Source organism: Salarias fasciatus, chromosome 6 (genome assembly GCF_902148845.1).
Source record: "Salarias fasciatus chromosome 6, fSalaFa1.1, whole genome shotgun sequence".
In the NCBI taxonomy this organism is placed as follows: domain Eukaryota; kingdom Metazoa; phylum Chordata; class Actinopteri; order Blenniiformes; family Blenniidae; genus Salarias; species Salarias fasciatus.
The window spans coordinates 5016340-5040767 of record NC_043750.1 but is presented as its reverse complement, the minus strand read 5'-3'; the positions used below and the strand labels follow the sequence as shown (position 1 = coordinate 5040767).

The following is a 24428-nucleotide window of genomic DNA, read 5'->3' as shown; positions in this document are numbered from 1 at the left end:
CGCAAAACTTAAATTAAAACGATGCGTTTTCATTCGAAATATTGTCGTTTCTGCGCAGCCTCCGGTAAACAAACCAGTTTCCTCGTGCTGAGCTTCCTGTTATGAAAAAATATAAATCAAATTTTACAATAAATGTACAGTTGACACTGAGCTGCTCAGAAAAACCTTTTCAGATACGTAACGTAACCATACTTTTAAAATGGCCGTACAGTAATAAGAAATGCATGGATGTCGATGACGGTGTTGTTTGGTATTTGTAGCTTTTTGGCAGCTGGATGTTGATTTTCCATATTTCTCGTTCTCTTCCTGTTCGGCGCGCCTGTTCAGTTCCGCTCAGGGACGGATCGATTGGTTCACTACGACCACGTGTTCTTCAGTTCCACCGCAGGGCTTCTGTCAGCCTTGTAAAGTTCAAACGTCTCCTCCGGGTTGAGCTAATGAGAGAATACACACGTGCACAAAATTGTTGGTAACCTTTGTTAAATTAAAGAAAAATTTCACAGTGGTCAGAGAAATGACTTGAACCTTGAACCCTGAACCAGTCCAACATGGGGTGGAATCATGACAGACGGAGCTCTGATCAAGTGTTGAAGAGAAGCCAACTTGTGGCGATTTTGTCGTGCTGCTGCGCGACTGTTCCGTCCGTGAAACAGGTCCGACTAGGAACTAAAACTAAAGTTCCGCTGGGCGGTACACCCTATCGGTCAATGATAAAGAATCCTTTAAAAAATTCGTGATGATCCAGATCATCACCAAAATTTAATGGATTCTAAGTTAGCCCAAGACCCACCTTTCCACAAAGTTTCATTGCAATCCGTCCATTACTTTTTCCGTGATCTTGCTAACAAACCAACAAACCGACATGATTACATAACCTCCTGGCGGAGGTAAAAAAATTCTATGAAATTTAATTAATGAAAGTCAGACATTGCTTTTTAACCATGATTCAACAGCCTCCTATGATCCCTGACCTAAACCCTATCCAACATCTGTGGAAGGAGCTGAAACAAGCCGTCTGGAAAAGGCAACTGGAGCAGTTTGCTTATGAGGAGTGACCGAAGTACCTGCTGAAAGGTGCTGAAGTCTCTTTGACAGTTACAGGAATCGTTTGATTGCAGTGGTTGCCTGAAAAGGTTGTGCAAATAAATATTAGGTTAAGGGTGCCATCATTTTTGCCCAGGCCTTTTTCATGATTTTTTTTATATATATACATATATATATATATAAAAAAATATATATATATATATATATATATATATATATATATATATATATATATATATATATACACACACACACACAAAATTCTGTTGAATGGTTGAAAAGCAATGCCTGATTTCATTGGTTAAATTTCATAGAATTTTTATTCATTACTACTTTTGTCAGATTCAACTTGTTTCTCTGTGAATTTTTCTTTCATTAAACGAAGGGCACCAACAATGTTGTCCATGTGTGTATACGAGTGTAACCCTCAAAACGTGGCGTCTGGGAAAACCTCAATATGGACGTGGATCAGTTAGATGACTGATTCTCTCATTAAGTTCAGCCGAAGGTAAATTCTATTGCACGTGTGTTATTTTGGATTAATTGTTGTTAATCTCCCATGATTTAAAGTCGTGTTTCTCCTGCATGCACATAATGCACAACACTAATTTCAACTGCGATTAAGTTCATTATGATCATCAGTTACGTTAATGAAGGTTAAAATTACCGGAGTTATACAAACATGTTCGATTGAAGTTGGGCAGCCATAATAAGAGCTAACTTGATGGTTGGTGGTTAATTCCACAGCCAGTATCTGTTAAGTTCATTCTAATTTTCCAAAATGTGTTGGAGTGTTGTGATTATCAGTGAATAAAGTCAATAAACGCTGATAAAGTTTCAGCCGCGTCACACACACTGCTGCTCTGACACACGCTGTAACACCAGACCGACCCCCGCGACCCCCGTGACCCCCAGGCCTGAATCCAAGCCAAGTTCAATGTGATATTTGTTTTCCAGGCCAGCAGTGGCCAGACGCGTGCACACACAAACTCACACACACACACACACATACATGGAATCAGCAGCAGCTGACGGGGAGCTGTTCCTGCTCTCGGCGGGTGTTTATGTCTCGGACCGGCCTCTCGGCCCCCAAACCAAATGTTTGGTGTGTGTTTGTCGACCCGCAGGCGAGGCGTTCCCGCGCTCGCAGCGACGTGTGCAGTCCGAAAGCACTCGTCTCCACCTTTTCCCCCCCCCTCCGTGTTTGACAGAAGGATATTTTGTTTCCGAGCTCCGCAGATGAACCCAGTTACCGTCGCGTGAGCGTCTCCGTGGGGGGGTTCAGGACTCAATCAAGAGCTTCCTGGAGGATCCGTAGTGCAGGAGGCGACCGTGACCGTCATTAGTCCATCTGCTCTGATCAGTGATGAGATGAAAGAGATATTTAGAAATATTTGAGCGACACAGAGGCTCTGCGGAGTGTAAATTAGGATTTGTGAGCTGCTACGATGCACAAATGCTTTAAAACCTTCCAACTAATGTCCATGATGGATGAATTCTTTGTCTTCATAATAATGTGATTGTTTTGTTTCTCTGTTGAATCAGATCTCAGACTCTTACATGCTTTGCTGCCTTAAAGCTGCAGATGGCCCATAATGCAACACTGGAGAAACTAAAGTTTTATCTCGTCTATCTGCACCTGCAAGTGTTTAGCAACTGAAAGTAAGAGAAAGCGTTCTCCGGTTTCCTCTGAGTGCATAAAACAGCTTCTCTCTGCCTCTTTCCACGAGGAGAAACAGCCACAGAAACAAGGGCTTAGTTTCTCCGAGCATAGGAGGGGTGTGAAATCTAGGACAAATAAACAGTATTTCAGGGAAGAACAGCCATTCCTCCACCTCGCCTGATATCAGACTGTCCTCAAATAAAAGCTTTCAGTTGTATAAACACGGGAACTTAAGCCGGCCAGAATGAAAATACACATAAAGCAGGTTTTTTTTTCTGAAAATTTCTTTCTGGCCGTCGGTTCAAGGCTTTCCGGCTCTGAACTCGTGCCCAGTTTTAATTTGCTTGGCTTATCGCCCCGGAGGAGGGTGGCGCCCCACACATCAGCCGGGCAGATTTAAAAAAGTCACTTTTCCCCGAACAGCTTCGTCGCAAAGTTTAATCTGCAAGTAATTTATCAGAATTTAACCGCTGCGGCTCCGAGGGTCTCTGGGCTGGAACCGGGCCACGTCTGGTTCTAACAGAAAGACCACCGTCGAACAGCCGCGCCTGGAATACAAGAAACCGGATCAGACCGAGTCAGATGTCGCTCCCGGAAAACCCAAAACAGAACGGACGCAGACGAGATGTCACTGCGATTTTTAACTCTGGTTCACGTCGTGTCGGCGTGTGAAGCGGCGCCGAGAGCGACAGACGCAGCGTTTTCCCCCGTAAATATAAAACTGGGACACGTGTTCGCTCTGTGTCTGATAAAGGTCAAGGTTGTCACGACTTTAACGTCCCGTTTAGTGAAGGCAGCGTCTGAGAACTCAATACGTTTTATCATGTTTTCTCAATCGCCGTGCGGTCCTGCTGGGGATTGATTTCCAGCTCCGGGGTCGCTCAGGTTACAGGAAAAGGGTCCAAGATGGAACCTCTGAGGTTAAACTTTCCTGAGGGGTCATTTCTGCCCCGTCTTGTTGTAAAGAGTCAGATAATCTAAAGTCTTATCTTCCTGACGTGTCCACGCTCTGTGTCTCGCAGACGGTTCGGCTTTGCAGAAAAACACTAAAAACATCTATTTTCCACCATGTCACAAAGGCTGAACTCACATTTTTCTAATTCTGCACAAACATCCTGTTTAAACAAGAGCGACCTTCTGGGAATGGCGTCGGTTTTTTTCTGTTTTCTAGAAGGAATCAACACTGAATGCCTCCAGTCGGCTTGATTTGTTTTTTTTTATTATTTTTGTAATGTAACGACACATTAGCTCTCTCTTCGTCACAGAGGTTCACAGTATCATGGGCATGTGGGAAATACGTCTCCACTCTCCACTCTTCCATGCGATGGTTTAAAATGGGAAGAGAAACAGCTGAAGAAGCACTTTCAAATTCAGAAACATCCATCATATTTACTGTGTGAAAACGTCACAGGCGGGATGCTGCGTTCTAAAGATTGAATTTTCAAACACTCACATCAAAAGACAAACGGCAACGAAGGTTTTCCGTTTTTCTTGAAAACTCTGTCTAAAAGATCCTTATTCTCAACCAGTTGTAACATTTCTCTCTCAGCCGCCGTGTTTTCTGTCATGATTCGATGCTCCGTCTGTTCAGCTGCTGGAAAGCGGTGGAATCGGTCTGGTGGCTCCAGTAGGCGTTACTGCAGCGAAAGCTTTGAGATGACGCCGTGATTCATGAGGCTTTCTATTATTATAAAAGTGAAAATAATCCACATTTCAATTACAGAAAAATATTTTAATTCATGGCAAATTTTAAAAGTGGTAATGTTTTTAAATGAAATTGAATTCAGTGTAACTTTGGTCTCCATCACCTCCAGAGCGCCATGCTTCTTCTTTGGTGCCCCCCCCCCCCCCCCCCCACCCCCTTTCACGAGGGGTGAGGGTGGGGTTGGGGGCTGAGCCTTCACTCCTCACTTCCCTGCTCTTTGTATTCTGCAGCGTACGGAGCGGAGTGAAGGCGGGAGGGAGCGAACCTGAAGGGGAATTAGAGATGACAAATAAAGCGGGGAGTGGAGGGAGGTGATGTAGCGAACACCGCCTCCTCCCTGCACCGCCCCCCCCCCCCCCCCCCCCCCCCCCCCCCACACACACACACACCTCCACCCACCCACCCCCTCCTCTCTTTCATGTATAATTGCGTTGATGCCGGCTGAGGCGCTGTGCGTTTGTCATTTCACCGTCTGAGCGGAGACTTTGGGGCTTCAGGAGGAAGCAGCTGTTACTGACAGATACGACTCTACATTTAACCTCTGTACCACTTTATTTATGAAGTCACAGGTTCACTTTCTAAATGGTTCTACATGCATATCTTGAGCTGAGGATCAGAGATATTTTTCCTTTCCTTTTTTGGGGCGGAAAAAAAAAAGGTTATTTACGAAGGAGTGATCGTGAGCTGCGTGATCCGAAAGCTGAAACCCTGGAAGAAAAACAACTCGTATGAGGAAAAGGTGTTATTGGCAGAGCAAACCGGCAGACTTGTAAATACTCTTCACCGCTGCGTGATCCTTATCTGTTTGCCTCGTTCAGCGTTCGAGACGTGGGTGGCTGCGTTTTTGCACACGTGACTCTCTGGATTGTGTCTGCGTCCGGGTTCCAGACGGGCCGCACGGCCTCCTGACGGCTCAACAAACACGCTGAAGGTCAAGGAGGGAGGGATGTTGTGTTACGGTCTCCAGTTAGCAGGAAGAAACGAGATCAGATCAACCTCCTGCTTGCCGGGCGGTGTGTGTTTCACCGAGGCAGACGTCGTTCAGGAGAAGCCTGGTGGAGATCTGAAAGGACGGTCGGGGACATGAGTGTCTTTTTAAGAAGTGAGGCGTGTTCCTGATGGCTGGCAGCTTGCTCTGGTGAAGTGGTGGCGGCGCTACATTTACCCTCCTGCTGTATCTAATGATGCAGTTCGACAGCTTTGGTCACTGACCGTGTTTCATTTGCATTCGACTTGTTGTATCGCCGCAGAGAAATTCAAATCCCGGGTCATTAAGAGGGCCTGACAGGAGGAGGTTTCCAGTCCCTGAAACAAGTCGGTGCGATCGGAACGTTTCTCAGAATTACAGAACAGTCCGTCGAAACCGGCACCAGTTCCCCAGAGCCTCTGGCTTCCTCTGCCGTCTCCGTCCTGACATTTGCTCAGCCGGGTTCGTACTCGCGCATCATTCACCAGACCTCCGCCTCCGCCCAGCTCCTCCTGTCGCAGACTCGCCTTTCCCTTCCTTGCTGTTTTGTTTCTTTCCACCTTGAACGCCGTCTGCTTAATGTGTTCGGATGTCCAACTGCTTTTTGTTTTTCTGTTGTTTTTTTTTTTTTTTTCCTCTTCTAATGAATTCAAGAGTGGAAATAGAAACTTGCTGATTAAGTGCCGTGTCCCCGTTCTCTGTGCCGGGCTGAAAAGGAAATCCCACTTTAAAAGCGGAGACACAGTCTTCAGGTTCTCAGTCTGAAGCTTTGAGACGACTTTCATATCTTTTATCTATATGAGACCTTTTTGAGAGAACGAAATGAAGATGAAAGCTGAACCAGTTTGTGATTGGAGCTGCTCGGTACATCACACACAAGCAAAAACACCACTTAGAACAGTAGAGGTGTTTATTGAGAGAACAAATCCCAGAGGTAAAGCCATCGCCTGCTCCAGGTGAAGAGCAGGAACATAAACACTTATCGGTTTCTTTGTCAGAATGAACTCTTCGGCGTAGAGACGTGTAATGAAGACATCTTTGACGGCCGCTCCAGATGATTAGTGTATTTTTTAAGATTTTCCGGCTCAGATGCCAAAATTAGATGTGCAAATGTCAAAAGGAAAAGAGAAAGAATCATTTGTAAAACTAGAGCAGCGCTGCTGTTATTCTCAAGGCCTCTTCTTGTGTATCTTGATAAAACCGGGCGCTTCCTCCAGACTTTGGCGTCGCCGTGTGATTTTCGACCTTCCCAGATGAAAGATAACGACGAGTCGGAGGATCGTCTCGTTATCTTTGATCTCGGCTCTGAATCGGTGGCTCGACGTCCCGCCGGGACGCCGGTTCCAGGCCGCCGTCAGGAAGTCGGAGCGATCACGCTGCTGCTGCGGCGCGGCGCCGATCAGCTGATCGTACTCACTTCCAGCTCGTGGTTCATCTGTTTTCCTAACTGAAAATGGAGAGAAGTGTGGCTTGGGATTCGTCTAACGTTCCTCCCCCCTCTGGTTTGTCTGCAGGATGAAAATGCGGCGGCACAGGGTGTTCTTGCTGTGCACGGTGGGCCTGTGCGTCATCTCCTTCCTCCACTACTACAAGGCCCTGCACTACGTGTCGCTGCTGCGCGAGCTCTCCGCGCCGTACCCCAACATCAAGTCCTTCATCATGGTCACCGGCTTCTTCTGGCGGGAGAAGGACGCGTCGGCCACGGCGCTCAGCCCCGCCTCGCCCGAGGAGGCCCCTCCCCTCCCCGTCCTCCGCCAGCCGGACCCCAAGGCCAGGGGCGGCGCGGCAGGGGGCGGGGGAGGGGCGGCGGGGCCGGCGGTGGTCGGAGGCCCCGGGATCCCGGGCCTCCCGGCGATAGAGACGAGGCTGAGGGAGGAGCCGGCGCCGCCTCACCCCTGGGAGAAACCCGAGGAGAACAAACTGGGAGACGCTCAGAGCGAGGTAGGAGGAGCCGAACCAGGAGCGCGTTTTTATTTCTCTCTACGAAAGACGTGGTGGATTCTGCACACTAATGAGGCTTCGCTCGGCTGCCGTGATTAAAACAGAGCGTTATCTTCCCGCTGTGGTTCTTAACCTGGAGCGGCTCTCAGTGAGGAGTAACGCAGAGCGCTGTGGACGGACGGGTTCACAGCAGACGCCGGTCAGCAGCAGCTCCTCCGTACGTCCAGCGGCTCGGCCAGTTCAGCCAGACCACAAACCACCAAAACGCTCTCATTGATATCAGTCTGAACAAAACACCTCCCATATCTTCAAGAAAACTCTCACCTGACTGTAGTGTGATTCGATGCTAGTATAATTTGGTGATTACTTGCAGCGTCTTGCTGCGGTCAGCGTTGTCTTGCCTGCTAATCTCACAGTTCGACCTTCTTCTAATTTTAACTCTGAATCGTCCAATCGGCTGTCAGGCCGATCAGCCCTGCTGTCGAGGATTCCTACGATAAAAATAGATGTCTGGAAATGATTTTATTCAAAACACAGAAAAATGGTTATCTGGCAAGTGTTTATTTTATTGATAACAGTTTTTTTTTTTTTTTTTATCTCAAACTTGTTTCTGGTCATGTGGAAATAATTTCTGAAAGATGATTCAAAGTTATAAAAACAACAGATCATTCAGGTCCTTTAATCCAGTGGGTCAATGGAAAGACGAGGTTAAATCAAACCTGTCAGATGAAATTAAAATAAGAAATTAACTGTAATTCTCCAATAAAAACACCAGCAGATCTTAATTTGCCCTCTGGGTTCCGGGTCACACGACGTTCTAGTTAGCGGATTAGCATTAAAGTCATACTGTGAGGTGTAACTGTTAACGTGCTGCTAAAAGCTGCAGAAATCCGCTTTTCTTTTTGCGTCGTCATCTTGAACCGATTCAGATTCGCTTTTTCAGGTTGTTTAAATAACTTTAAAAACTAAACAGAAATGACCAGCCGCTGAGCAGTTTCTTCACTGCAGCTTGTACTGACGTCAGCCAGGTCGCAGAGCATCGCTCAGGAAGTAATTAGAGTACAGATGGTATTGTTGGTGTCTCCTTTTAAACACTGGCCACGTTTACACGACAACGTTTCAAGTGAAAACTGTTGTTTTTCCATTTACACGAAAACGGAAGAAACACTGAAAGCGACGTAGTTTTACAGGTGATTCTCAACTCTCGCCTGCAAGGGCAGAAGACGTGCTTATCACAGCTGTGGTGTCCAAACGCACTAGTAAAAAAGTTGTGTTTCCGCCTGTTTACACTGAGACGGAGTCATGCGTTTTGAAAAAGTTACATTTTCAAATAATCAGACACCCACAATGTAACGAACGTTCTCTATTTTCTCTAGAAAACGTCCGGTTAGTGCCATCTTTTTGTTTTGTATTTCAGTTATTTGGATGTTTTTTAAGTTTTGTCCAAATTTGTAGTAAAATAAACTCCTTTAAATGATCTAATTTTAGACTTGAATGACATTTTCACAAGCTCATCATGCAGATGCGTTTAACAGAAACAGGTTTATTTCTTTCTTTGTTCCCGTTCCCCTCACTGGCCGTCACTGTGAAACTCTTCTGTGATCCGGTCAGTAAAGTCGTATAAACACGAAGCGGCGTTCTTCGTCTCGACCGCAGAGCGCTTGTTTTCCTGGAGTACTATCATCAGCCCGTCTTTGAAACCGCCGTCAGGGCGCCGAGAGGATCTCTCGGCCGTCAGGAGACGCCGGCCTCGCATGCTGCTTTTCAACTCGTGCGTTTTTAATAAACCTTCAGAGGTCTTCTCACGGGGTCAGACGCTGTTTTTAACATGGAAGTCTGATGTGTGCGTGGGAGGAAAAGGCTGTTTCGTAGCATCTTTAATGAAAGAAATAGAGGCTGAAACAAACATTTCTGTTGCACTTTGAGGCGACGGAGCTCGGAATCACCGAAACCGCATTTTTTTTAAAACGGTGCCCAAAGTGGCTCCTGTGGTTCTCTTCTGTGTAGATGGGAGAAAACGTAAGTTTTCTGAAATGCTGCGGCTGCCTCTTGAAACGTGGAATAATAAAAAAGAAGACTTTCATTTAGAGCAGCAGTAACAGTAACAGCTGCTGCTGCCCGGTCTCAGTGAGACTGGAGGTCACCACAGCGGCGACCTCTCCAAGGTGGATCCTGCCCGAAGCCGTTAAAGGAAGAGGGAGACGAAAACAGCAGATTTCCTCAGTGCTGCGGCTGTGAAAGTGTGATGTTTTAAAAAACATGCAAGTTAAATCCTGCATCCTGAGAGGCGGTCGTGTTTTTTTCCAGATTAATCTGAAGAGATTCTCTTCAGGCTGGACTTCAGATGGTTTCGGGTTGTTCGTGGTGACTTCAGTAGAAACTACATTAAATCTAAACGCTTTCAGGATGGAATCAATGTTATACACTAAAATGAAAACATAGTTCTTGGTATTTTTGTGTTATTGTGTTTAATCCAGGATATTATGGTCATTTTCCCGGTTTGGTCTGGTTCAGGTCAGATGAAGCTGGTTTGACACAGCTGATGTTCTGGAAGCTTCATTCAGTTATTTTTGTTGGTGCGTCACAGCGTGTTTTGCCTTTTAGTCCTTCAGAATATTAATGTTCAGCTTCAGTATATTTGAATTAATTACTGTCACCTTCTTTTCTTTGACTTTGTACTTCCATTTTTTTTTACTTTTGTTTACACCTTTTATTCATAAATGAAAGTTTTCCATTTTTTTCTTGAAAACATTGTGGTTTAAACTGGAGCTGAAGAGCGTTTGTCAGAAACATCCACTGATACTGAACTGATGTGATCTGAACCTTGTGCCGACTCTTCTCTGACTGTTCTTCTCTCCTAGAGGGGAGCTGAAGACCACTTGAATCCACAAAGCGAGAACCACCCGGGCCAGCCCGCCGTGCCGGAGCTCCCTCAGGCGCCGCTGGTGGGGAAAGAGCACCGCGTGGTGTTCCTCAAGGACCCGCTGTCGGACCCTCTGGAGACCATGGGAGACCTCCACACTCGCACTCACCAGCTACAAAATGACAAAACGCCGTATTTTGTCCGCACCAAAGCCGGAGCGCTTTGCTTCAAGCAGGGGACGGAGGTGGCCACCCAGAAGGAGTCCTCTGGGAAGGCGGGGGGAACCGTGGCCAACAGAGCGGGTGAGGGCGCCCGGGCCGGGGCTGCGGCGCAGCGGAAACTCCTGGAGCTCCAGCAGCTCCAGCAGCAGCAGCAGACCCCCAGCCCTCCCAAGGCCAAGGCCAGGTCCCGGGGCGGCGGCAAGCGCCTGGTCAAGTGTGTGTGCCGGCCCGGCTGGCACGGACCTTACTGTGGCGTTCCCACCATGGTGTACCACTCCAACCTGCCCACCAAGGAGCGGCTGACGCCGAGGGAGACCCCGCGCAGGGTGATCAACGCCATCAACGTCAACCACGAGTTCGACCTGCTGCACGTCCGCTTCCACGAGCTGGCCCAGGCCGTGGACCTCTTCCTCATATGTGAATCGAACTTCACTGCCTATGGAGAGAGACGGCCTCTCAGGTAGGACTTCCTGTCTCGGGCGCATAAATATCAACGTCTAGTATTGGTGTAATATGTAACAAAATCAAAAGAAAATGAAACGTCTTCAAGCATAAACAGTACAGCAAGAGCAATGATTGATTTTTTGGGGTAGGTTTCTTTTGGTTTATGATATATTTTCCAGGAAAATCTAAGAATTATCCTCCCATGGTCACCAGGACCCTGATTTGTTTGGTTTCTAGAAGCCACATAAGTTACAATGCACTCATATGCATGGAGGAATTCAACGGACACCCAGAATTCCCTTGAATGTTCTGATTTTACAATCAAGATAGCAAAAAGCTGCCACTGGCGCACATAGTTCCAGTTCGTTGCTGAGCTTTGACGGCGGCGGTGCTTACCGTTAGAAGTCTTTGTTTACAGCCAACCTTCATGCTTCTTGGGTGTCAGTGTGCTGAATAACAATTACACAGGGCTTCCTCTGGCAACAACACGAGATGCCTCCAGAGCAATTTTACAGCAGATTACGACACGAGAGACGTGATTGACTCTGCGTGTAGCCTTGAAGCGAGAGATTGGTGTATTCAATCATAAAATGTGACACTGCGTGAAAGCGGCTGTGTTTGGCGAACGCTGTCTTTTTGCTATGCATATCAACAGGTTAATTGAGTTGTTCTTCCAGTCACTCCGGTGTGCCGAGCGCCGCTTTTCCGTGCTGAAAGGCCTCGTTTGTCAAACAGGCGCCTTTCTGACCGCTGGTCCTTCATCTCCACTGCAAGTTTTCGGCAGTCTTTTTACAGTATTGTGCAAATTGGTCATACTCTTTTGTCTGATGGAGAGTTTGAAAATCAATTAGTGTCCTTTTGAAAAACTTCATTTATGCGATTCATGACAGTTAAAGGCTCTTTCTCCTTGTTTTTGGGTCTTCCTCTTGTATCTGTTCTTTCATGAGTATTGCTAGATGCCAGTGTCTACGTTTGATGTTAATCATTAAAGTAGCTCCACTTCCATGAGAGAAAACCATAAATGCAAGAACCGAGTGAACACACAACGATGTATGTTAATGTGGTTTTGCTTAAGGTGGAAATTAGTTTGACAAGTCAAAAGTTTCTGAAGGCATTAACAAAAAAAAGCGAGGAGAAGTTCAATCTTTTTTCTGTGGTGACTGTTAATCTCAACATTTGTGAAGTGCTCCAGGAGAAGTCCTCGTATTGCCCTAAATGTGTAAAATATGTCGTGTAAAGCATAATTTCTCCTCCTGAAAGGAGCCGCTGAATGATTCCTGTTGTTCCCCCCAGTTTCCTGAGGCTCCTTCTCAACGGTACGTACGACTACATCCGCCACAAGATCCTCTACGTGTTCCTGGACCACTTCCCCGACGGGGGCCGGCAGGACGGCTGGATCGCCGACGACTACCTGCGAACCTTCCTGACGCGCAACGGCATGTCCCGGGTGGTCGGGGCGCGGCCGGACGACGTCTTCGTCATCAACGACGCCGACGAGATCCCCGCGCGCGAAGGCCTCCTCTTCCTCAAGCTGTTCGACGGCTGGACGGAACCTTTCGCCATCCACATGCGCAAGGTTAGCGGAAGATGAAGGGGATCAGTGCACCCCTACATTGGTTTCCGTCGGTTTTAACGCTGCCTTCCTCCCTTGCAGTCCCTGTACGGGTTTTTCTGGAAGCAGTTCGGTTCCCTGGAGGTGGTGTCCGGCTGCACGCTGGGGATGCTCCGCGTCGTCTACGACGGCGACGGGATCAAGCTGCGCCGGCGGGAGTACTACACCATGCCCGGCTTCCGCAAGTACGAGAACGAGACGGGCCACATCCTGGTGCAGTGGTCGGTGGGCAGCCCCTTCCACTTCGCCGGCTGGCACTGCTCCTGGTGCTTCACGCCCGAGGGGATCTACTTCAAGCTGGTGTCGGCGCAGAACGGAGACTTTCCGCGGTGGGGCGACTACGAGGACAAACGCGACCTCAACTACATCCGCGATCTGATCCGGACAGGGGGCTGGTTCGACGGCTCCCTGCAGGAGTATCCCCCCGTGGACCCCAAAGAGCACATGTACGCCCCAAAGTACATGCTGGAGCACTATGACAGGTACCGCTACCTCCTGGAGAACCCTTATAGTAAAGCGTCCAGACTGAACGAGGGCTAGGAGTTCAACTGGGAAAGAATGAGAAAAACAAAAAACATGTGAAATAAATAACGGGGCCTCGCTGAGTCCACGGCACTGAGTTAGGAGGTCTGCAGCGGTACTGATGAACTCTTAATGGAACAAAACTAAATGTATCTCCACCAGGCAGCACTGATGTTGCAGGGATTTGAAATCTCTTTAAAACAAGAAAAACAAAAAGAAAAAATCATTATTTTGGGCTAAAAAAGGGAACACTGCGTCACATTCACCGTGGATCTGCAGAGCGAGCGTGGAGAGGATTCAACCACTGGACGAACACCGTCACGGATCTCCTCATTCCTTCCTTTTCGAGGGAGAGGGCCAAGCTATCTCTGTGTCCGTCACCCCGCCCCATGTCCTCCCGTCCTTCACCCCCGATTCGACTCGCCTGTTCTCTGAGAGAAAGGGGCAGCTTCGAAGCAAAGCCAGGGATTCTTCATGGGCGCGTGGAGCCTGTGGAGACGAGAAACTTTGAAGTGAAGGACTGTCTTTTGTCGGGTTTTTTTTGTTTTGTTTTTTTCTGTCGACTAAAAGTTTACAAACCGGCTGATGTTTCCCGCTTCACCCCCCACCTTTCAGATGTCTTCCTGTCATGATGGTGACCCTCACTTCCAGAACCAGACTCTGCTTCAGAATGGTGTCGCGTCTCGGTAGAAATCCGTCTTAAACCCCCCCAAAATGTAAAGGAAAGACCATATAGAAGAAGTGTCGGCTCATACGTACACTTGCATTCATCTGCAGGCAGGTCGGACCCAGCGGGGTGTTTGTGTAACACAAGCGGCTGTGCGCGGTCCGCCCGTGCGTCCTGCTGTGAGGCTTTGTGGGCACGAAAACCGACGGCGAGATCGAGACAGAAGGCGAGACAGAAAGGAGCGTAATGAGGTGGGAAGAGAGCGCTGATGAGAAGGAATCAGCTGACGCACGAGTGTCACAGGGATGAGTGTGCAGAGTGTGTGTGTGTGTGTGAACGTGTGTTTCTCAGAGCCTACATGCTGCTCTGAATAAATCACGCCCCGCTGACGGCATCTGAGGTTTTATTGGCGTTCTGCCTCCGTCCGATCCTGGACGGCTCGGGCCCGGTGGCTGGAGAAAGACCGTCCTCTCAGTTCTTCCCTCTCGCCATCGTCCATCCGGCCGCTGAGGGACCGTGGTCGCCTCGGGGTAACAGAGTGTGAGGGTTCGCCAGTCGCAGAGCCGGAACTCTTCTTGTTTTCTCTCCGTCGGCTCTGATTTTTCCCAGATATGTCTTCGTTTCCTTTTATTCCACATCAACAGTTTGCTCTTTGTGGGGTTTCTACAGACATTCCATCATGTCAGAGCTGGTAAAATCTTCCTCTATCCTCACACACACACACACACACACACACACACACACACACACTGGCTCTCTCCCTCCGACGTGTATCTATTTTCTGTTAATCCTCCCAAGAATGCTCCCATTTGATCAGCCGGAGTCTGTTTCGAGCCTCATTTCTTCCCTTCCTCCCGCCCGCCGCTCGTTACCTGTCGATGCCTTCCCTTCGCCCGCGAATCGCGGTCCTCTGAACATTCAGGCATGAGCGCCGCTGGCTCGCGTCTCGGTCTCCCGCCGCCATGAACAGCTGTCGATGTGGCCGGATGCCCGGATCCCCGCCCCGGCCCGCTCCGGCGGGAGTCGGCGTCGTTGCGGACAATTTGGCGAGCGCGGCTGTACGCGTGTGTGTGTGCGCTAACCCGTGTGTGATGCGTGTCTGAGGGCGGCGGGGAGCCTCGCCGCGTTCCCGTCAAGGGCAGGGAAATCGTAGCGGCGGTGTTTACTGTGCCGCGGAGCGCTTCGCAAAGCGATACACGGAGCAGACAAGGAATGATCAAAGAAGAGCAAATGCATTGATTTTTCTTTTGACTGCAGATTGACTGTAGCCGCCATCTGCTTTCTCTACGCCTGCCTGGGCTTCACACGCGCTGTTTACCGCCGCTTCAGGCGCGATGCGGTTTCAAGGTGAAGAACTTCTCCAGAGGAATGAAAAGTTTCAGGGAAGAAATGCTGTCGCTCGCCTCGGGAGGAGAAAGATTAGGAAAACAAATCAGATCCTTCAGATAGAAACATTTTGAGGTGGTAGCTTTAATTTCATGAGACACTGGTGATCATTTCAGTACAAAATACCTCATAAAACCTTTTTTTTTTTTTTTTTCATTTTCCACCTCATTTAAAGTGTCCTTGAGTTAAAACTTCCTCCTCCTCATTTGTTCTGTTCCTGTTGACTTTGTCTCCTAAAGGCCTCGTTAATCAGACTCATTTATTTGTTATTGTCACCGTGCAGCTCAGTGTTCATGGTCACAGGATTTTCCCTCTCACACTGCAGCGACAGGCAACTTCAGTTTGATCCAAAAGAAAAAGACCAAAAGCTACAAAAAACAAACTGCAAGAGTTTTACTAAACGGCCGTTTTCCAGACACTTCAAACACTTGTTTCCTTACTATTGCAACATCCTCAGTAGATAAGCCAGGGTCTCTCCTGAGAGAGACTATCGCCTTGATGATTTGGGAAAGGAAGCAGACAAACACAACAAGTCCCTCATGAAATACCGGGCCGTCCTCCATAGTCCCGAGAAAAAAAACCACCCTGTTGTACAATGAGTGTAGATTTGGAAGGTACTGATGGCGGCTGTAGTTTTACTTTTGGTACATCTGCGTCATTTTACAGTAAGACACAAACCTTGAAAAACTCAAGCATTGTGAACATCGACCAAAACGAGCCAATGAGGTGTGGCCTGTTTGTTGATAATCCTTTAACGTAGAAGCTCTCCGCTCTGCCCGTCGAGTCGTTCTTCCCCTCAGCTCTGCTCCCGGTGGCGGTCAGCTCACGGAGTCGAGAATGAGATGAGCCAGCAGGCCGCTGACAGTTGTGCCGGTCCGTCCCGCTGCACTCGGCGGCAGCTGTTCGGGGTTTGAGGTCGCTGTCTGAGAGCCAGAATCCCGCCCGAAGCCGAGAGGGGCGGCGGAGAAATGAGCTCTAAATAGGACTCGACGTGAGACAACAAAGGAGAGAGCAGCCAGGCTTTATGAGGCGGTTTTCAAACACGTCTAAAGCAGATTTTGCGTCTTCTGAACAGGTAAATGGGGTGGTTGGGGGTTACTCCACATGTCCTGTCGCCTCTTTTATCACTGTGGAAACAACACTGACCGCAAACCTGAAGCTCCTGCATATTGTCATAAATCTGGAAAAACAAGGCGACATGGCTGCTCAGGAACATGTAGGCTTTAAGAGGCAGGAACCGCCCCGTTTAGACTGCAGGGAAGACCCGGAGCTGGCCGGATGGTTTTTCTCAAAGGTCACTCCTGATCTGCAGTCAGCCTTTGTGACATTAGATTGGTATTCCAACCCAACGTGTGTTTGATTTTTGTACTATTCCAAACAGTTCAAGCCAACAGAACAACATTTTTTGAGGTTTAGGAACCCAGACTGGTTGATTGAGATGTTATGAATGCAAACTTCTGAAAGACTGACCCAGCCAAATGGGTTTTGACCCTAGACTTAACCCAAGCATTCTGTTTGTCACAGTTCATACACAGATATCGGTTTGGTCTTTTATGCTTTGAAAAAATTCTGCATTTAGCGTCTCCACAGACAGTTCTCCTCCCAGAGTAGTTTGTAGCTTGTGACCTGAGTCAAACATGTAAAATATCTCATACCTCATTCATTTTATTTGCAAATGTCAGAGAAAATCCACCCAGACACGCCTGCTCAGGGCAGGGCTGAAACAACGCGAAGAAGAAACTCTGACCGACTCGTCACAGTATCCAGACCAGCAGGACAGGATTTACTCGTTTCATTCATTTTATTTATTTAACTTGGGTGGGCTCAAGAATTAAACATGAGGCTAGTGAATAGCAACATGAAAAACAAGAGTTATTTATTATCATTTTTAATAGGGACCAACCAGAAAGACGTTTCATCAATAATCCCAGTGCCAGTCATGCAGAGGTGATAATCTGGACCGTAGTGCTTTGATTTTTCACTTCTTGGAGGCGCCGTTGTCCCTGTGATAAACGGAAAAGCGTCCTAATGAATGGAGCAGCTTCTCACCCCCCAGCGCCCGAAAAGAAAATCTATGGAGCGGCGACAGTTTGAGTGAAGCTGAGCTGTAACGCTGACAGAACGGAGTGCGTCTGCCGATAGCCTGCGCTGCTCAAGGACACTTCAGATTGTGAGCGTTCAGCAGATGCTCTTACGAGTCCGCGGTTCTAATCCTTGGTCTGCAGTGTTTCTCGACTCGTCTTAAAATGTCTCCCTGCAACGACACGCGGTTCCTCCGAGTGTCGAGCTTCTGCAGACGCAGAAATCTGAATCATGGAAGCAAAACTCAATAAATAAATAAATAAATAATCCCGGCTGAGGATGAGGTTGAATCTGCATTAGTGCCCTTTGCAGATCTGAAGGAGTTGATGCTGTGAGAGCGAGAAAAGGAGGCTTCCTCTGCTGAGTTTAACGACGCTCCCATATCCTCCATCTTAGCGCCGCTTTATCTCGGAACGGCCGCGAATCTTCCGTCCACACAGGCGAGATTTGACCGGACCCTTCGGTCTGAAGCCGCTGAGCTTTCTGTAAATACTGCAGGAGCCGTCAGCATGGCGGGGGAATGATTTGCAGCACAGAGGAGCGGCACGCGGGGGGAGAGGAGACAGAACAAAGCAAAGAAAATCCAAGTCCGACTGTGAGATTTAAGGCAGCGGCTTCAAATAGGCTGAGAAAACCTTTAAAGTCTAACTTGTTCATATTTGAAAATCCAATCTGAATCCGACAGAGAGCCAAAAGTAAAAAAATAAATAAATACTTCAAACGTCCAAACGAATCACACAATGTGGCTTCGTTCATTTGTCTTTCCAGACGGGGTACAGTTTGTCGATACAGCTGAAAAATGGGAGAACTGAACGTTTCCTAACCGTTACAGAGACCCGAACCAAAGCAGCGCTCCTCTCGCGCCTGACCCGATGGAGACGAGGCAGCTGTAGCCCTGAAACCCCTGAAACTAACCCGGTACAACCGACCCCGACCCCGACCCCAGATCTCCCAGATTACCAGGCGGATGCAGGCCGGTCGAGGACGGATGAGGCTGTTCTTGGGTCGCTGGCATCAGTCATGCAGACCGCCCGAGACGATGGAGTAAACTCGGTTTTGCCCACATGCTAGTTAGTTACCACTTTATTGATTACAGTTTTCAGCATTTTGTGTCGAACGTTTTTTTTTTTCTGTTCTGCCAAAGATGCGAGTTTTGACTTTTTAATTCGATCCGGCTTCTTGGGCAACCCTCCAACAAATAATGTGCAATAAACACAGCTGCTTGCTGGAGTTGATTGGAACAGAGGGAATAAATTAAGTGTGAAATGCAGAGCTGTAAAGCAGACAGAGCGATGCCGCTGCAGACAGGTTTGGAGATGTGTTGCTAGGAAACAGCTCAGTGCAGGCTTTTTTTTCCCCCCTTTCTTTATGTCTTTTTCTTTTTTTGCTGCTGTTTTCAGTTTCTGATAACAGGAAATAACCCATTTGGAAGGTGTGTGTGTGTGGAAGTGGAGTGGTCCTAGCTGAAGATATCACTGGATGTTTTCTGAAGAGACGTTTGCATCGTTCTGCCTGCATCAGGTCACGATCAGGCCTGGGTCCACAGCTGGGCTCCAGCCAGCCACTCCCTCCAGTTTAGCCACATTTTATGGCCAAATTATCAGTATCTGGCTTTGCTTTATTTCTGAAGGCTTAAACTCCCACTCATTTTTTTTTTAAATATTCCACTCCTACAAAGTCAGGAATGTACAATAATCTACTCTGGGTGTCAAACATGGAACCGGCCCACAAGAGGCTCCGGTCCAGCCCGTCAAACCACCAAGCAAATGGTGAAAACTTCGAAAGAAAACAATGATTTTTTTTGAGTTTCTGAAAACATGCTTAATGCAACAGCTATAGGAGATGTGTTTTGGACATTTTACTATATTTTGCACCAGCAGGTTTCATTAAAATGGGCTTAATGTCCAGATTGTAGTTATCTTCAGTAGCAAACAGTGTAAAATCCAGACATCTTCATTTCACACGAGATAATATCTGGAAAAAGAGCCTCTTGGAGAAAGTCTTCACCTGCGTTGTTTACATGAGGCCAGTCCTCCCGGCAGGCGGATCTGATCAGCCGTCGCTCTTCCTCCGTCCTCGCATCGACGCAGTTCAGGCGCGTCTGTTTCTGCAGGGTCGGGTTTCCCAGCCACCAGCAGAACCGCTGCTGGTGCTCACATGCCTTCACGGCCCTGGACCCCCTCCAGCCCCGTGGCTTCCACCAACTGATCTTTTCCAAGAAACCTCAGCAGCGAGCGGGCCGGAAATCAAAGAGCGGAGGGCGTTGGGGGGGGGGGGGGGTTGTTACGAGCGGAGCTGCTGCAGCAGTTTGCTCTTTCTGCCTCGATGGTTCCTGTGCGGCTCTGAGAAGTGTGGGAACTTCAGACGTGTGGAGGACGTTTAGGTGTGGAGAAGGTTTCTCAGCGAACAAAAGGAAGCGGAGCGTTTCTCTCAGCAGCGCCACAAACATGTCATTATGCAAGCAAATGAATGAATGAATTCACATTCCACAGACGGCGCAGCCACGTTTCCTCCGACAGCTGCGCCGATGTGTCACTGCTGATTGGAACGAACTCAGTTTCAGACCGAGAGTGACGCACCCAAACAAGGGAGAGTCTCCAGAATGGTTTTTAAGCCTAATTGGTGCTTCAGGCTTGGATTTGGTCAGAACAAACTGGTCTGTATTGCTCACTGATTGCCTCTAAGGAGTCGGCAGACAAGATCATCAAACAGAACAAACAAGTAGCATCTTTTTTTTTTTTTACTCTACTATCTAAATTTGTCATTTCTGCTCAGTATCAATGAACTTGAACGAACTTTCTACCAGAAATCGTGGTGAAGACTGATGGGTTGAGTTACTCAGCGGAAGAGAGACGCTGACCTTAAAAACACGTTGCAGTCAATCCAACAAAAACTGTACTTTTCACTTCGTCTGCACAACAAATTGATGCCACGATCTCAAAATGGAAAGTATTGAAGGCTGCCGCTGAATGAAAACCAGATCAGCTAAAACTGCAGCTCCCCTCTGAGTCGCTGAAGCCTTCATTTATTTACCGCCCGCCTTGTTAATAACTCCGTCTTTACCTCTTTGTAAAAGGAGTCTGATGAAAGTGCCAGTAAAATACTTCACTCGGTGAAGCGGCGTCGCCTGAGCAGCAAAACGCATTAAGCTGGGCAGCGTTTAGGAGCAGCTCCCGACGTGAAAACGTGGAGACAACAGCGACGGCGAGTGGGCGACAAACACCGACGTGTCTGGAATAGCGAGGAGAGGCGTGTGTCAGTCCGTCTCTGGGAGTCGGGACTCGGAACACTCGGAGCGCGTTCCAGGGACAGATTGTTGGCTTCGGGGGGGCGCGGGCCGAGTCTGGTCCCCGAGTCCATATGCTGGGAGGCGTCAGATCAAAGAGAGGAGAGTCGGTGTGGCGCCGCCGAGGCAGATGGACGCGGTGACACGCGGCGTTCGCCGGCAGACGGGCCGACACCTGGCTGCTGATCCGACGCCATCGGGAACCGGGACGAGAGGGGCGGGCGTCGGTGCGAGACAGACGACGTGACGGGTCCACGCTGTAAACAAGCGCTCCTGTCGCGGCGCCGGTTTGAGTGGATCGCTGCGGGTTCGGTTCGTGTCGGGATTCAGGACGGACGGAGCAGCCAGTGGTTCGGGGCGGTGGTGACCGAGAGGCCAGAGGATGGACGGGAGACCGGGGGTTTGCAGGTTCGATTCATGAGATTAATAAAGTCTGATTAGTTTAAACCAGGAGTTTAAGATCTCTCGAACTGGCTGCAGTTTGAGTCAACAACATCCCGATTTCATGGCTTCAAATCAAATGTTGATTCTTGGAGCTCCACCAGCTCAACTTGAATCTGAATCCCAAACGAAACGGGCTGGTTCTTCCTCCCAGCCCTCGGCCGTCTCACTTCCTGTCTTTACCACCCCTGCCTTCCCGCTTCAGAGCCCGTCTTGTCCCGATTGGCCGGCGTCCAGACGCTCTCTGTTTCAGCAGTGCCCAGCCTGCCAACGGGCAGCATCAAGTTCTTGTAATTTGACACCAGCCCCATTGTTTTGTCAGGCACCGCTGCGTCTGGAGGAGACGGGCATATGGAGCAAATCTGTGCCGGAATCCCGGCCCAAACCGAAGGTCTGATACCTGAGAGTCCACCTTCAGAGCGAGTCGGCCGTTCCTCAGTCTGATGCTGTTTTAATGGGAACAGAAAACATTTTGACTTAGACTTGATCTCCGGACTTTGTTCTGGCTGCAGACGTTCTGCCCACAGATCCCAGGCAGATGTTTCAGAGTCGATGACTTCCCGCCCACGTTCACTTCCCAACACGTGTGGCTTGTTTGTCACATGGTGGCCCGGGTTCCCCTTCCCCCGAAATCAGAACCAGAGAGGCAGACGGAGCGAGAGAGGCCGCGACCCCACCCCCACCTCCACACACCCTCCACCTTTCATCGTCTCGGTTTGTTTTGGTTCGCGCTTTTTTTTTTTCTCTCTCTATGTAAAATCAATCGACGAGTCTTTTCCTTCTCGAAAAGGTTTAATATTGTTTTCGGTGGACGTTTAAAAAAAAAACAGGGAAAAGCAACGCATCTGTTTTTCTATTTAACTTTATTTTTGTACTTCTTTTTGGAAACTTCATCCACTTGGCAGCTTGATATTTAATGTCTTTTTAAGGCATCTGTGTGTGTGTGTGTGAGTGTGTGTGTGTAAGCTCAAAGCACTGTCTCAGCCTACTGCTAGGAAACACTCCCACTTCACCTCACAGACGTGTTTTAACCTCCTCTGAAGGGACTCGGTTCTCCGTCGTATCTCTGGGACTGTTTCCTCGCCGTCTTTCCTCCTGACCGTGTCGTAACCACTTGATTTGATTCTGTTTTTGCCTTCTTTTTTTTTTATGTTTTTTAATCATACAGAGGTTGTTTACACATAACGGGCACACACACACACACAGACACACACATGCTCACAATCAGAACTGTGAAGTGATCTCTGACTGCAGCTCCGTCCCCTGCTGGTCAAACAGTCCGACCACTGTAGGCGCCGTTATGTGATCGCTATGAAGGCTCACCATTGTGTGAACAAAAAACTTTTTTTTTTTCTTTCTGTCGTCGCTCAGCCGCTCAGAACCGGCTGTGGCCGGAGTCCTGACCCCGGAGCGACCCAGGAAGCAGAAGAAAAGGACAAAAACAGCTTTGATTTTCATCTTTTCTTAATTTCCGGTTTGTACTGTTTTTTTATTTGACTTCATTTATCACTGGTTTTCTTTTTTTTTGTTGTCGAAGCTGACAAATCAGTCAAAAAATCATTTGGATGATAAAATGTCTTGTTTTTTTTTGTTTGCTTTTTTTGTTGCATGCTGAAATGCTGACAGGACTTCTGCCTGTTAAACTATGAATTGCACCTTATTTGCGAGATGTGGTTTTGTTTTATTCATATGCATACTGTAACTGTCAGCCAGTCAGTCAGTGTATGCATCTTAAAACAGGGTTTTGATTTGTTTTACATTGAAAGAATTGCCTGATTTTATATAACTGACTGAGTCACTGTTTGTCGGAGGCTGGCTTCACGAAGCAGCATCAGAAACCGAGCCGGAGAGCATAACGCAGACAGATCCATAGGAAATGTCAGTTTCCTGTGATCAGGCTTTATAAATTGTTTGCATTTGAGGAAGTCCAGACTGAGCGCCAGAGGAAAAACAACAATACTGTCTCTTTCAGCACAGTCGTCTTTTTTTTCCTTCTCATTGAAAAAATTCTGACTTTTCCTTTGGTTCCAATTGGATCCAATCCACCTCTATAGCATATCATATACATCAAAAAAGAGGTGCTTTTCACTCTCCTATTAGCACTTTTTTGAAAAATTATATTGAAAATTAAAAAAAAAAAAAAAAAAAAAAAAAAAACCTGTAAAAAGACCTCAAGACAGTTGCTAGCTGTTTAGATCACCATCTGGAGTAGAAGCTGCTGTTTCTGCTGTTTCTGCTGTTTCTGCTCGTCCGGCTCTTCGCTGCTGCTCAGTAAAGCGTCGTCTGCATATCGTTGAACTCTCACACCGGCCAGTGTCCCTTCTCCCTGCCGTCCAGCTTGTCCTCGGAAAAGGTCAAAATAACCCAAAAAAAAATCAGCACCGTATTGTTCACACACACACACACACCGGCAGTCGGCCTCGGGCAGATGAGGGGAAGTCGGCGTGGCGCCGCCGCCACTCGGCCTCACGTCCCCGGGGCCGAGCCGGTCTGCAGCCAATTAACCAGCAGGGCCGTTTGCCAGGTCCAGATCCTCTAATCCGCCACACGCTCCCTGCTGCTCGGCCCGCAATTAGCCCTCCGTTCATCACACACACACACACACACACACACACACAGAAGGAAAATCTATATTTTACATGATGAGGAGGATGATTAAAAGTATGTTTTTTAAATTTGTTTGGTAGCACTTTTTCACGAGATTCTTTTTGTTTGATTTTTAACACGATGGCTGCATATGAGCGAACCCCGCTTCCTGTTGTGATCCCACAAACACGACCCGGACTCCCTCCGTCCCCGTGCACTGATGATGATTGTAAATGCTCGCATAGTTTTATTTTTTATATCATTGTTGGGGGGGGTTGGTTTTTATCTGAGTTTATTTCTTTCGTTTTGATTATTTTGAACGGGTTGTCGGGGCTACGTGTGTGTGTGAGTGAGTGTGTGTGTGAGAAGAGGTTTTGTCTGTGTTGCTCAGTGGCTCCATGTCCGGCCCCCATCAGCCTTTGGCCTGTGTTTCCTGATTGTGCCGGTGCGTTCAGGTGTTCCCTTTGCCTCAACATCCACTCATCCAAATGGAGAGAGATAGAGGGAGATGAAGAGGAGGAGGAGGAGGAGGAGGAGGAGGCTGAGGGCCTTTTCCCTCACAGGGACAAAAAAATACAAAAGTGACAAGATACTTTTTTGGGTGGAAAAAAAGTGATATTTTTCTCCTCTGCGCCGTCACAAAAAAGTGTAAATTTCTAAGTTAATTGAAAATGATGAATTTCAAAAAAAAAAAAAAAAAAAGCTCATTTGTTCTCTATATGAATGGCTGTATGTTAACCATGAACAAAAAGTACTGAGTTCTATGACAAAGACATATAATAAATTAATTTTAAAATTTTACCCATGCTTTGTGTGTGTGTGTGTGTGTGTGTGTGTGTGTGTGTGTGTGTGTGTGTGTGTGTGTGTGTGTGTGTGTGTGTGTGTGTGTGTGTGTGTGTGTGTGTGTGTGTGTGTGTGTGTCTGTGTGTCCTGGATTGCTGTGATTTGCATCATCCATTGCTCGGCGCACTAGAGGGCAGCACTGCAACACACATCAT

At 47.9% G+C, this 24428-nt stretch overlaps 1 protein-coding gene across 2 annotated transcripts in view; it reads left to right on the top strand.

The window, feature by feature from the left end:
- Window positions 1–24189, top strand: part of mgat3b (beta-1,4-mannosyl-glycoprotein 4-beta-N-acetylglucosaminyltransferase b) — an 83740-nt gene extending 59551 nt beyond the window's left edge. For both annotated transcript variants that reach the window (XM_030092956.1, XM_030092957.1), the window contains exons 2-5: window positions 6894–7320; window positions 10182–10864; window positions 12142–12424; window positions 12503–24189. In XM_030092956.1, coding sequence (XP_029948816.1) covers window positions 6894–7320; window positions 10182–10864; window positions 12142–12424; window positions 12503–13000 — 1891 coding nt within the window. In that variant the 3' untranslated portion in view covers window positions 13001–24189. The remainder of the gene's footprint in view (window positions 1–6893; window positions 7321–10181; window positions 10865–12141; window positions 12425–12502) is intronic.
- The last annotated feature ends 239 nt before the right edge of the window (window positions 24190–24428 follow it).